Raw genomic sequence first — 14,773 nt, 5'->3', positions numbered from 1 at the left:
AAGGAAGGAAGGAAGGAAGCAAGGAAGCAAGGAAGCAAGGAAGGAAGCAAGGAAGCAAGGAAGGAAGGCAGGAAGGAAGGAAGGAAGGAAGGAAAGAAGGAAAGAAGGAAGGAAGGGAGGGAGGGAAGGGGGGAATGATTTCTTTATATTCCAAAACAAGTACATGGTTCTTACTTCATAGAATCTCCATAGTTGAAGTAAGATGTGGGTCCAAAGGTCTCCCTCCCCACTACCTCCCAGAGTTCTTGAGTAAAATAACATAAGATTCATGCCCATAGTCCCTTCTGTGGTGGATGATTCTGTTTGTGTGTGTGTGTGTGTGTGTGTGTGTGTGTGTGTGTGTGTGTGTGTGTGTGTTTTCTTTTACTTTAATTAACATTCTTGGAGTTCTTATCAGGATGTGAAAACAACCGACTGGTTTCAGGAATGGCCAGATTCCTACGTGAAGCACATCTACAGTTCAGAGGACAGGAACGCTCAGAGGCACCTGAGCAGCTGGGCCATGCGCAACACCAACAATCACAACTCCCGCATCTTGAAGAAGTCCTGCCTGGGAGTGGTTGTTTGCAGCCAGGACTGCTCTGCCGAGGAGGGAAGGAAGATCTATCTGAGGCCAGCCATCTGTGACAAAGCCCGGCAGAAGCAGCAGAGTGAGTCCAGGGGGCCTGCCCACCCTCACACCCTAGCTGGCACTGGTTCAAGTGCTGCTAGATGTGTCTCATTCTAGAGCTGTGCCGTCATGCCATCTCTGGGGCCTCCCACCAAATGTTTTTAATACCCAAACAAGGGACTCCCTCTCCATGATAATTACTTGATGGGACTGGTGGGTTACTGAAAGGCCCTCCTTATCCAAAAATAAGAATGTGGATTCGGAGCTGGAAGGAAACTTAGTGCCCATGGCATCTAAAACCCATTCTTTTGCAAATAAAAAAAGGCCATAGAAGGCACATGACTTGCCTAAAGTCATAAAGCAAGCAAGTGACAAAGCTAGGAGCTTCCCCCACCAGTTTGCTCCATTAGAGCCACTTCTTTAGATTACGAAACTGTCTCCAGAAGGCCCCTATTAAAAGTCAAGCATGTTACCAGGAGGAAATCATTCATTACTATATTAGCACAAGAGTGTATTAGATTCTGTGCCTGAAGTCTGGGAAAGAATGTCTCTGAGGGAATGAGGGGACTACAGAAAAGTAAATTCTTTTTTTTTCCTTAAGAAAAAATGTTTTTTGATTAACATAAATGTTATTTTATCTCTCTCCCTTCTCCCTAATTGGGAGGAGGAAAATCCCTTGTAGACAAATATGAATAGTCTAGCAAAATGAATCTCAGAATTGACTGTGGTCAAAAATGCATGTGTCATTGTACACTTGGAGTTGATGACCCCTGTGGCAGGAGATCTCTGTCACCTTTTATCTTCCCTTCTCTGCGATCATGATTGGTCCTAGGAGTTCTTGTGTTTGTCTTCATGCTGTCATTGCTCTCCTGTTTCTGCTTTCTTCACTCTGCATAGTTCCTACAAATCTTCCCAGGTTTCTCTGAAACTTTCCCTTTCAGCATGTTTTATGGTGCAGGAGTATTTATTTCATTACATCCAAATTCCATCTGGTCCCTTCCCTGTAGATGGACACCCCCTTAGTTTCTGAGTCTTTGCCACCACCAAAAGAGTTATTCAGCAGGTGAGCTCTGATAGGGACAAGGGCAAGTGCGCCTGTCCACTAGAGTCTCTGCTTAGCTGGAATCCCCAGGATTGAAAGTGGTGACACAGTCGGTGCCAGGGTATTTCATTTTTGTTTAAACCCTTCCCTTCTGGCTTAGTATCAGTTCAAAGACAAAAGAGCAGCAAGGGTCAGGTAATCAGGGTTAAGTGATTTGCCCAGGCTCACACCAGATTTGAACCCAGATCCTCCTAATTCCAAGCCTGGTGCTCTACCCACTGTTCTACCTAGCTGCCCTTGGTGTATTTCGTTTTAAAACTATTTACGACACCAGCCAGCACCATAAAATGTCTAGTTGAAATGCCAAAAGTCAAAGAAAGTCAACAATGTTAGAATGGCCAGATACCTGGCCTCAAAGACAAAAAGGTTCAAGACCAGACTCTGGCATGTACTAGTGTATCCTTAGAAAAGTCATTAATCTCTCAGCACTGGGGAAGATGGAAAGAAAAAGAGGGCAGTCAATTGAAAGCCAGTCATTGAGATGGGAGGTCCTGGGTTCAAATCTGGCCTTGCACACTAGCTCTGTGATCTTGGGGAAGTCATTTAACCCCCATTGCCTACTCTTTACTGCTCTTCTGTCTTAGAACCAATACACAGTATTAATTCTAAGAGGGAGGGTAAGGGTGTAAACAAAAAAGGAGGAGGGGGACAACAGAGGATGAGATGGATAGATAGTGCAATAGAAACAATGAACATGAACTTGGACAGACTTGAGAGACAGTGAAAGACAGTAGAGCCTGGCATGCCATGGTCCATGGGATTACAAAGCATCAGACACAAGTCCCAAGCTCTTCTCTTAGGCTGTAAATTGAAGAGCTGTTGCTGATTTGTGTTGGTAGAAGGGTTTCTTGCAGGGAGCTCACTAAAACCCATGAAATAAAAGGTCCTGCCTAAAACACAAAATGCAAAGACTTTTGCCTGGCTGGGCCAAGCTTTGGCAAGGTAGAAAACCAAAGAAATAAAACTCCTTTTTAAGAAAGGCTCAACCCCTTCATCAACCTCAAACTGAAAACTGGTGGCATCCAGTGCTATGCTCAAGGCAAACTATTTTGGTTGCTCACACAACTACATACCTTCCTGTGAGATTCTGAAATGCCCCATCATGCCCTTGGAACTAGAGGGACCTCAGAGGGCCACCAGGTCAAACCTAATCATTTTGTAGATGAAAAACTGTAGATGAAAATCTACAGAAAAAAATGTAGATGAAAAAGATAAAGCCCCTAGAGGTTGGTGACTTGCCCAAGGCTCAACAACAGCTGGAGTCTGAACTTCACAGAGCCTCTGACACTAAATCTCTTCATTACTCTTTCCACTGGACCCCATATCTTGACTAAAGCAGAATGGGACAAACATTGAACTGAGCCAGGAAACTTGGGCTCTTGTCTTACCTTCGCCATGTCCTAGCTGGGTGACTTTGGGAAAGTCTCTGGTCTGTAGTTCTATTGCCTGTTAAAATGAAGAGATTAAATTAGATAAGGGGTTCTTAACCCAAGGTTCACAGGTCCCTTGATAGAATGAATTTGGATGAGAAAAAAAAAATATATATATATTTATATCTCCTAATTTCAGTAACCTCTAACTGAAATGTAGCATTTCCTTCAATAGAAGTTTTAGAAATTTAGAAAATTTAATCTCACAAGGAGTGAATAGCTTCCCAGGACAAGATAGGGTCCAAGGTTAAGATCCCTTGGATTAATGGATCTCTTAGATGATCTCTCCTAGCTTCAATAGTCTATGATTTGGGTCCCTCTTAGATTAGAGAAGCTTTTGACTAAGGGCAGTCATATTGCATTTAACTTTCCTATCTTGGCCATAGCTATTGGCAGTGAATCTATAAGCAAAACTTTGAAGAAAGGGAAGTCAAAGCTCGAAGATTTCTTTTCCCTCGCTCCCTCCAACACCTAAGGTGCGCCATCTTCCTAAATTCCTAAGCCAAGAGTCCTTATGCCTGATCCCCATGAAAGCTTGCTCTCGAAAAAGGACTGGGGAACCCTCATTTATCTCACATGGTGACATTTAGTCTCTGGATTATTTCTCTAGGGGTATTTGCATTCCAAGACATAGCTTTAGTTGTGGAGTAAAAGGATTTTGTTATGAATAATATGGAAATGGTTTTGAGTGCTAATACATGTATAACCTATTAGAATTGCTTATCAACTCCTGGAGGGGACAGAGAGAAGAGGGGAAGGAGATAACATGAATCATATAACTTTGGAAAACATATGTGTAAATTTGTTACCAGAATAAAATAAAAATAAGTTTTTACCATCTTATTTTTTTAAATATTTTCCATGTTTATGATTCATTTTCTTTCCTTCCCCTATCCTCTCCCCCCTCCCAGAGCCAATAAGTACTTCCACTGGGTTACACAAATGTTATCACTTATACCTATTTCCATATTATTCATTTTTGCAATAAAGCAATCTTTTAAAACCAAAACACCCAATCATGTACCCATATAAACAAATGATAAGCCATATGCTTTTCTTCTGTGTTTCTACTCCCACAGTTCTTTCTCTTGATGTGGGTAGCAGTATTTCTCCTAAGTCCCTAGGGATTGTCTTGTATTAGCAAAGTCCATTACATTGTATTGCTCCACAGTGTTTCACTTGCTGTGCACAATGTTCTCCTGGTTCTGTTCATTTCACTTGCATCAGTTCCTGGAGGTTCCTCCAGTTCATATAGAATTCCTTCAGTTCATCATTCCCTACAGCACAGTAGTATTCCATCACCATTATACACCACAATTTGTTCAGCCATTCTCCAATCAAGGAACACCCCCTCATTTTCCAATTTTTTTGCCACCACAAAGAGCATGGCTATGAATATTTTTGTATAAAAATTTTTTTTTTCGAGAGGATTTTGTTTTCTATTAAGAGAATTTCAAGGATCAGGAAGCAATGAGGAGAGATGCTTAGGTATCCCCTAAAATTATACCAGGTAGGTAGCTCTTTACTCTGCTTACATAGAACACAAATCTCTCATGAGAGGCAATAAAACATTCAAGTGAATTTGGACTCAGGATGCTTACTCCTGTGTGACCCTAGGCAAGTCACTTAAATCCATCTGAGCCTTAGTTTCTATCACTGTAAAAAGAAGTGAGGGAGAGACTAGTGGACCTGTGAGGTCCCTTCTGGCTCTGAATCCAAGATTCTACATGATGATGGCTTATGGAAGGATGCCCCTGAAGGATGGGGGTTGTCAGATATTTAAAAACATGTTGAAACATTGCCAGCCTTTTGGGGTGGAGAAGGTAAATATCAGGAGGAACACAAACCCAACTCAGAAACAGATGGAGGGAAGGTTGGCCCTGCCCTGCTTAATCATCTCATTTTTCTTTTCTGCAGGAAAACGATGTCCTAACTGTAATGGGCCTTTGAAGCTCATTCCCTGCCGTGGCCACGGGGGCTTCCCTGTCACTAACTTCTGGAGGCATGATGGACGGTTCATCTTTTTTCAGGTTTGGTTAAAAATAAAAGCAACAACAGCCAGAAAAGGGAATTTAATATCAGTACATTAAGAAAATTAAAAAAAAACAGGGAGTTTAAATTAGATTGAATAAACAGTCAAGATGCTGTCAGGGATGGCAATCAAGCAGAGGATGATATATACAGTCAGTCAACAAGCAGTGTAGGATGATGGAACAGAAGCTGGATTTGGCACCAGAAAATGGGGGTTTCCTGCATCCAAGCTCTGCCACTTGCTACTACCATGACCTTGGGCAAGCAAGCCACTTAATTCTCTGGACTTCCCCAGTTTTTTTCTATGTCTGGTGGGCATAATAATCCCCTCCTCCCCTCACAGGGTTGCTGTCTGGCTCAAGTGAGATAAAGTTAAAACTATATAAAATATTTTTATATAAAAATAAAAAAATATATAAAAGTTAAAAAATTATAAAAATACTTCTAAAGGGCTCTATCAATATAAGCCCTTATTCTTGTGGCAAGAGGCAGTGGGGTTTAGGAGATGATGAGCCCCCCCCCAGCTGGCATGCACCCAGAAATATTCCTCTAATGTTAATGTGCAGATTAATACAAGTTTGCCGCTCTATAATGCTCTACAATTTCCAGACTCGCTCCTAATAGTCCTGAGAGGTAGTTAGCAAAAACAGGAGCCTATTCTTCAGTCTGTTCAGGGGTTCTAGACTGAAATCTCCCATTGCTGCACTCTGAAAGGAGTCCCAGGTTCAAATCTTCTCGGTGATACACTCTAGGAAACTCTAATGCTAAAAATTCTAAGTGGGTTGTCAGTGGGCATCAAGAATGGGTTATTTCCATACGAGGAGATAAAATTTTAGATTAAGACGAAGGAAGAAAAATTCTTGGGTTAAGCAACATGTCCCCAGGACAATCTGCTGGTGAACTGTACAGTCAGCTTTGAAATGCCTAAGCAGTAATTATAGTTAGAAGTGAGTTTAGGGGGCAGCTGAGTAGCTCAGTGGATGGAGAACCATGTCCAGAGATGGGAAGTCCTGGGTTCAAATCGAACACTTCCTAGCTGGGTGACCCTGGGAAAATAACTTATAACCCCCCTTGCTTAGCCCTTACTGCTCTTCTGCCTTGGAACCAATACATAGTATTGATTCTAAGACAGAAGGTAAGGGTTCTAATTTAAAACAAAAAAGAAGATAATTTACTGGAGGCAGCTCAGTGGATTGAGAGCCTGGCTTAGAGATAGGGGAGTCCTGGGTTCAAATCTAGCCTCATACCCATCCTAGCTGTGTGACCTTAGGCAAGTCACTTTATCCCCATTGCCTAACTCTTTCCCACCCCATCTACCTTGGAACCAATACACAGTACTGATTCTAAAATGGAAGATAAGGATTAAAAAATAAAAAAGAAATGAGTTTCACTGAAATAATTCAGGAAAAATAATAGAAGACTATTGTAAAAATGGAGAAGAATGGGAGGTGTTACTGCCAGTTAAATACCAATTGTGATCTCACCAACAATGTGGGGACTCGGGTGAGATTATAGGGAATTTGGGGAAATACCAAGGACTTCTGGGGATTGAAGTCTAGAGTTCAAAATCTCCATTTTTACACTATTGAATGTCTGGGCTACTTGATTCTTTTCATAAGGGTAAAAACGAGGGAGCATCAATTACTGTCTTGGGATTGGCAGATAGTTGAGGGCAGCTTAGTGGCGCAGTGAAAAGAGTGACAGGCCTGGAGTCAGGAAGACTTGAGTTCAGACAAGTCACTTAACTCTGTTTACCTCAATTTCCTCATCAGTAAAATCAGAAGGAAATCGCAAACCACTCCAGTATCTCTGTTATAAAAAAAATAAATTCCAAAATGGGATCATGAAGAGTTGGACACAATTAAACAAAAATAACATTTATGTAGCATTCTGCAAAAGCTTTTTGGACTCATAATTTCTTGACTCCCCATTTTACAAAGAAGGAAACAAGCTCAGAGAGGGTAAGAGACTTGCCCAGGGCCATGTTGTCCACAAGTACTGGAGGCAGGATTTAAATTCTGGAGGTCCTGATGCCAAGTCCCAGGATCTTACCACTCTACCGCACAGCCTCTTAGCTGCTGAATTGCTTGATTCCATAAGGAATTATATGCGAATTCTGGTTTGGGAAGATAATATATGGAGGAGAAAATATCCCAAATCCTTCAAACATGGAGCCTTCTCTCTTGGCATGCCAGTCAGTCGCGAATCAGAAGCTTTGGGCAGTAGAGGACTTCACATGTTGTTTGCAGGCAAAGGCTGTCTTGTCTGGCCTTCTGACCCGCCTCCCTCTGGCCCCATGATGCCCACTTACTCACCCCTGGCCCTCACTGCTGCCCTTCCCCATCCCAAGGCCAACTGATGACCGAGCGTGTGATCTCTTGAAGTACAGAAGATTTAAAATCCCATTGCCTAGAAGCCAGTCTTTCAGGTCATTCTCATAGAGACAAATCTTGTACACAAAAGGACTCCTGCCAGCCTCTGCTTGGAGACCCCCAAATGGGGAAAACCCACCAGCCCAGCCCATTTTTGAACAACTGAAACTGTTCGGAAGTCTTTCCGACATTGAGGCTCTATTTTATGGCTTTGCAGCTTCTACCTATTATTCTCAGCTAGGTGCCCAGTGGATAGAGCACTAGGTTTGGAATCAAGAAGATTTATAGGTCTGAGTTCAAATCTGACCTCCAACATTTATTAGTTGTATCACCCTGGGCAAGTCACTTAACACTGTTGCCTCCGTTTTCTCATCTGTCAAATTGAGCTAGAGAAGGAAATGGCAAACCACTATACTATATTTGCCAAGAAAACCCCAAATGGGGTCATGAAGGGTCAGACACAACTGAAATAACTAAACAACAATCTGTCCCATGACACTAAACAGAAAAAGTCTAATCTCTCCTTTGCACAATAGCCCTCCAGACACTTCAAGGCAACTGTCATATTCCTCTTAAATCCTCTAGGCTAAATATACCTTCTGTGAAGATGGGAGTAACTCTCCCCTGCCCACTTTTAGATTTAATCACCAGGTGTGTGTGTGTGTGTGTGTGTGTGTGTGTGTGTGTGTGTGTGTGTGTGTGTACACATCCCCGCATTTCCTTAAGTGAGAGGAGGTCCACAACCCACATGCTAAAGTGGGTGACTGGCTGCCCCCTGGGCAGTCCTAAGAAAATTCTAAAACCACAACTGGTCCCTGTAAAATGGAAGGCAGGCACAGGAAGTGGTACAAAGAAGGGTCTTTAAAGGTAGCTGCAACTTCCTGTGACAAGCTCTTTCACTTTACAGGGTTAAGTATTCCCCATTCCTTCAACCGATTTTCCTTTCCTTTCCCTCCCCTCCCTTCCCCTCCTTAACCCTCCCCTCCCCTCATTTTTCTTCTCTTTTCTTCTCTTCAAACTTTACTGTCCACCCTAGAATCAATACCGTGTATTGGTTCCAAGGCAGAAGAATAGTAAGAGCTAGGCAATGGGGGTTTAGTGACTTGCCCAGGGTCCCATAGCTGGGAAGTGTCTGAGGCCAGAGGCCAGATTTGAACCCAGGACCTCCCGTCTCTAGGTCTGGCTCTCAATCCCCTGAGTCACCTAGTTGTCTCCTCAATTGATTTTCCTATGACAAGGACAACCAAGTCCTTCCCTCTGACTTCACCATTTTCTTTAAGTCAAAAGGGGCACACGACCATCCAAGGCCGGAAACAAAACTAGAGGCAGAAGCAAGACGGTCGATGCAGAAATCTCATATGGCATGTTCCTCCTCATTGACTGCCTCTCCAAAGCTGAAGAAGAGCTCAGGGACAAAGGTAATTTCCACCCCATATATGTTAGCAACTTGCCCCCACCTTCTGCCTTGCCCAAACCACTCTCTTCCCTGACAGAAGTATTCCTCTGATGTTTTAGCAGAGTAGTAATTAATACAGGCTCGACACTCTAGAGTCCTTGCTCTTCACAACAGCCCCATGAAGCATTTAGAAAATCCTAAGCATATTCCCTGGGACCCTTCCTGTGCTGCCTATTCAAGAAAGCTGAGGAGCTCTACACCAGGTACCCCCATGCCCCCATGCTGCAGCCCTGAGCTAACTGGGTATAATGGCATAAGAACTTACTCAGGAGGTAGCAAGGTGGCTTAGAGGATAGAGAACCAAGCTGAAAGATGGGAGGTCCTGGGTTCAAATCCATTCTCAGAAACTTCCTAGCTTTGTGACCTTGGGCAAGTCACTTAATCCCCATTGCCTAGTCGTTACTAGTTTTCTGCCTTAGTGGTTCTAAGGTGGAAAGTTGTAGAGTAACAACTCGACAATAAGGGTTTTAAAAATAAAAAATAGCAATAATATTTTGTTTTTAAAAGCACTGACTTAGGAGCCAGGAGACCTGGGTTCAGTTATTAGCTCTATCTCTCCTAGTGGGGAAGGGCAGAAGAATGGAGGGGACTGTGGCACTACACCCCCTTCATTTTACAGCCATGAAAAAGGAATTTTTGAGTTTTAAAGTGGCTTGCCCAAGGTCCTACAGTTAGGAAGTAGCAGAGGTCCTGGGACTTTTAAACTCAATTTTTCCTATCTTCTGTGAACACTATTATGGAGAATTTTATTTTTGTTTTAGAATGTGTTTGCATGGGGGCAGTGAGGTGATTCAATGGTCAAGAGCCAGGCATAGAGACAGAAAGTCCTGGGTTCAAATTTGACTTCAGACACTTCCTAACTAAAACCCCCATTGCCTAGTCTTACCACTCTTCTGTTTTAGAACTGATACATTTAATTCTAAGTAAGGATTAAAAAAAAAAATAAAACCCCCAAAAAAGTTTATCTCTCTCTCTCTCTCTCTCTCTCTCTCTCTCTCTCTCTCTCTCTCTCTCTCTCTCTCTCTTTCTCTCTCTCTCTCTCTCTCTCTCTCTCTCTCTCTTTCTCTCTCTCTCTCTCTCTCTCTCTTTCTCTCTCTCTCTCTCTCTCTCTCTCTCTCTCTCTCTCTCTTCTCTTTCTCTCTCTCTCTCTCTCTCTCTCTCTCTCTCTCTCTCTCTCTCTCTCTCTCTCGCTTTGTATCTCTGTCTCTTACTATCTTTATCTACACACACACACACACACACTACAGCTACTAAAAGAATAGTTATTTCTTTCAACATGCCAGTAAAAGTAAAACCTTGGGAACTCCCACCAATAGGGTAACAACAAATAGAAAATGTGTTGAAAAAGAAAAGAAATAAGGAATAGAAGTAGAAAATCGAGCCCTGGTAGTTGTCATAAACTTTATGAGAATCTGGAGCGCCATTTTGGTTTTTTCTCTGATGGCTCATTGAGGGGTTATGGTCAAGATTAGGGGAGAAAATATCCTGAAATAATCACTAGCATTTATATATTGCTTTTTAATGTTTGGAAAATACAAGTATTACCTCATTTGATCCTTACAACAGCCCCAAGAGGTAGGGACTATTTTTATACCCATTTTATAGTTGAGGAAACTAAGGCAGCTAGAGGCTAAAGGACACAGTAAATGTAACATCAGATGTGAACTCAGGTCTTCCTGAGTGCAGGTCCAGGGCTAGTCTATTCATTGAGTCCCCTAGCTGGTTCTAGAAGAACAGAGGCTCTTTCATAGATCTAGAGTTGGAAAGCCCCTCAAAGACAATCTAGTCCAGCTCCCTTGTTTTACAGTAAAAGCTACATTAGAGGGAAACTCAATAACTTGGACTGCAAATCAGAGGATTTAGGTTCAAAACCTGACTTCTGCTCTTTACCCCCTCTGTAATCTCGAGCACATTGCTTAAATGGGTCTCAGGGGCTTGGACTAGATGGTCTCTAAGGCTTCTTCCAGTTTTAATCCATCATGTTATGATATTGAAAGGGTGCTGGATGGTTGGTCAGCTACAGGGCACAAGGGTTATAGAATTCTGGACCTGGAGTTAAGAAGACTCACCTTCCCGAGTTCAAATCTGGTCTTGGACACTTGCTAGCTGTGGGAACCTGACTGAATCACTTAACCTCCTTTGCCTTAGTTTCCTTACGGGTCAAAGGAGCTGGAGAAAGAAATGGTAAACCATCCCAGGCATCTTAGCTGTGTGACCTTGGGCAAGCCACGTTGCCCTGTCTGCCTCAGTTTCCTCATCTGTCAAACCATTCCAGTATCTGTGCCAAAAAACCTCCAAGTGGCATTATGAAGAGTCAGATAGGACTGAAATGACTGAGAAGTTGGATCATTCGCTAGGAGACCTAGGTCGGGGTCCCAGCTTACTAACAATGAGACTTTGGCCAGGTTGCCTCCCTTTTCTAGTGAATGGACAAAAGAATCTCTTTTTTCTTCTTTTTTCTTTTCTTTTTTTCTTTTTTTCCTTCCTGTCTTCAGCGATTTGGCATGTTTTGTTTTGTGCACAGGGCACTTGGAAAAATGTTGGTCATAACAGTCTAATGTATTAGATTGTGAACATTCAAGGGCAGAGACTGTCTTCTGACTTTCTCAGTATAGCCAGCACGTAGCACATTGCATGGCATGTAATGCAGGAGGCGCTCAATAAATATTTATTGACTGACAAGTTGAATTTGTAAAACAGAAAATTGAATATCAGTTTCCAAGGCTACAGGATCATAGATTTAATGTTGTAAGTGATCATAGCAGTCCTCCTTTTTATAGATGAATAAACTGAGACCCAAGAGAGCTACAGGATTTGTCCAAAGTTACAGGGAGCAAAGAATGGAGCTGGGAGCTAATCGAGTGAGACAGTCCATGTCATGCTCTTTGTCAACCTCATAATAGCATCTACCTTGCTGAGTTATTGTGAGAATTAAATAAAATAATATATATAAATATACATATATATATACATATATATATATATAAAGTGCTTAGCACAGTGCCTGGCACAGAGTAAGCTCTATAAAAATGTCAGCTATTATTATGATTATCAAACCTTAAAGCACTATAAAAATGCTAGCTATTATTATTGTCATCATCATCATTATTATTAAACTTTGGGCCAGGGGCAAGGTCCAGAGTGCCTTCTTCCACCCAATATATTTCCTTCAAACTCTAATGATCTAGCTGGTTCTTTGAGCCAGGACACTGTCATATTGAAATGGAAACATCCCAAGCCCCTGCTTCTATGCCTTGACTGGGCATATCAATGGCATTTTTTTCATGGCTCAAGACCTAAGCATGCAAGAAATGAGAACAATCAGAAACAATCCTGAGCCAGTTTGCTTATTGGTATAGTTAACTCCTCATTGTTTGGGGTGGGTTATGTCAATCTGCTTAACTTATTAACATGCCTATTTCCCCCCATTTTAGTCCCTACCAGGTGAAACCCAAAGTCAAGAAAGTTTACCTTTAACTTGGTCTTACCAGGAAGGCTTCCAGTTGCCCAGTAGTCTCAATGGGCATTTCATCGATAACATGCCCCAGAAGAAGCCATTGAATAACTGCCTTTCCCTTACCAAGAGCTACTGCTTTGGAAGAGCCTCCCAACTTGGGGAGCCCTTGGTGGATTCGGGGCCCACGAAATTCTTTGAGAAATGCAAATTGACCACTAGTCGGATTTGCAACAGCGGAGAATTGCTTCAGCCCTCTCTGCCAGGAGTCTACTCAGATTATGGAGATCTTCAGAGCTGGAACAAGAATGCGGGCTTGGGGGCGCCACCCCATCATGATGGCTACTGTCCTGGCTATCCCTTCCCTTTGACCAGTTGGCCTTGTGACCTCTCCCCTACGTTGAGCTGCATGGAAGCAGGCAACCAGCAACTGCCCAGTGAGACACCAGTTGTCAAAGCTGGCTACCACCCATTCAGGTCCAACGCGGCGCTGCCTGGGAGTGAACTGTACGAAGAGAAGCTGCATGTGGATTTTAATGGCTACTTCCCCACAGCGAGGTACCACTTCCCTCAAGAAGACCCTTTTCTCCTTAGCTATACCCCTCCTCACCAGTACTCACTTCCAACCAAGGGGAGCAAATGGGACTTTGATGATGAAGTGAAATGTATGACTTTGGACCATGGCAACAGTGACACATTTCTAAATATCTATCCCTTAAGATGATGCCAGAGACTCACCCCACTTGTCTCCTCCCTCCCCCAAAACCTCTCACCAAAACACAACCCAACAGAAATTTGCTTTGGGAAACTTGGAGATGGATGTTTGAGATGGGAGTGGAACTAACCCCAGATAAGCTGAGCTAGGAGAGGGAGCTCTAGGCAGTTCTCACTTCTCTCCATTAATCTTTTAGGCACATCCCTTATCCCTACTGAATCTACTGGTTTGACCCAAACCCAGTGTCAGGAATTAAATGGCCTCTGGATTTTTTACACATTAAGACTTGTAACTTCCAACCCCTGAGCTCTAAATATCTGGTTCTTTCCCTTTGTCCTCGACAGCTCCAATACTTCAGGCCCAACACCATTATTCAGCATTTCTAGCAATGGCTCCTTGAAAGGGAAATGGGAAGAGATTGAAGGAACAAATGGGGGAGGGAATAGAAATTATATTATTCAAAGCTTTTAAAATAGTATCTTATCCTACATTTAGATAATAAAATATTGTTGTTTGAACTAGCTTGTTCTAGAGATTTGTTACATTGAATTTTATTTCACACTGAGCTAAAAAAATAAATAACCTCATAAAGTGCAGTATTAAATAAACTGGATTGTAACTCATTGAAAAAAACAGGATGAAAGAAGCTGAATCCGTGTTGGCCAACCTGTGGCACATGTGCTGGCATGTGTTTGGAGGGGGCTGCTCCTTACCCCCTCTCCACTCTTGCCTGAGGACATTTCTCCCATCACCTGCCCCTCTGTCCAGCAGCCCAATGGGAACTCTTCCTCACTCCCCTGTCTGGGATAAGGTGTGAGGTTTGCAGTTTGGGTACTTAGTCTCTAAAAGGTTCACCATCACTGCCCTGATGATCACAGATCATCATTGCGGTCATACTATCTTACTATTTTAAAATATCTATTTATATTTAAATATATTTATTTTTATATATTTATTTATGTATTTATGTATTATATATATTTAAATATATTTAAAATATCTATTTAAAATACTATTTTAAAATATCACTTTCCTACATATTGACACCTACCCATATATGGTGTAGAGGAATAAATACCATACTTGGAATCAAGAAGTCTCAGGTTTGACTCCTACCTCAGAGTCTTAGGGAACTAATTCTTTCATCTTTCCCAACCTTGATTTCCCCACTGTAGAATGAAACTAAAAATAGCCTTATGAATTCAATTCTATTCAATTCAATAAGCCTCATCTAATCTCCTGCCAAGATCTTGAGTACTTTTTGTTCTGCAAATTTGGAAGCAACAGGGGTGTCAGTGGGTTATTTATTTTAATTATAATTTCAACAAAATTATGACTACAAACCATATTTTAATATTATAATGATATATAATTATACATTGATTTAACTACTATAGCATTACATTATTATAGTTAGATGATAGTAAATAATAATCATTATAATTTTGTTAAAATATCATAGTTAGGACTTTTTTTATAGGAAAAAGGCTTGTTATTTGTTAGGCATTGGGCTAGATCCTGAGTAGGAGGGATTAAAAAAAAAAACAACACCCAACCCCAGCTTCTGATCTTGAGAGATTTACAACACGCCTATAAGGTCTCA

General features: G+C 41.9%; 1 protein-coding gene across 1 annotated transcript; it reads left to right on the top strand.

The window, feature by feature from the left end:
* The first annotated feature begins 375 nt into the window (after positions 1 to 375).
* GCM1 (glial cells missing transcription factor 1) lies at positions 376 to 13,688 on the top strand. Its single transcript, XM_056818403.1, has 4 exons — positions 376 to 650; positions 5,060 to 5,172; positions 8,826 to 8,963; positions 12,436 to 13,688. Exons 1-4 carry the CDS (start codon positions 503 to 505, stop codon positions 13,177 to 13,179), a joined length of 1,143 nt encoding a protein of 380 aa, XP_056674381.1. The 5' UTR covers positions 376 to 502; the 3' UTR covers positions 13,180 to 13,688.
* The last annotated feature ends 1,085 nt before the right edge of the window (positions 13,689 to 14,773 follow it).

The sequence above is a fragment of the Monodelphis domestica genome, chromosome 2 (genome assembly GCF_027887165.1).
Source record: "Monodelphis domestica isolate mMonDom1 chromosome 2, mMonDom1.pri, whole genome shotgun sequence".
Lineage (NCBI taxonomy): Eukaryota > Metazoa > Chordata > Mammalia > Didelphimorphia > Didelphidae > Monodelphis > Monodelphis domestica.
Note: the sequence above shows the minus strand (reverse complement) of the source record. Positions and strands in the feature narration are given on the sequence as shown.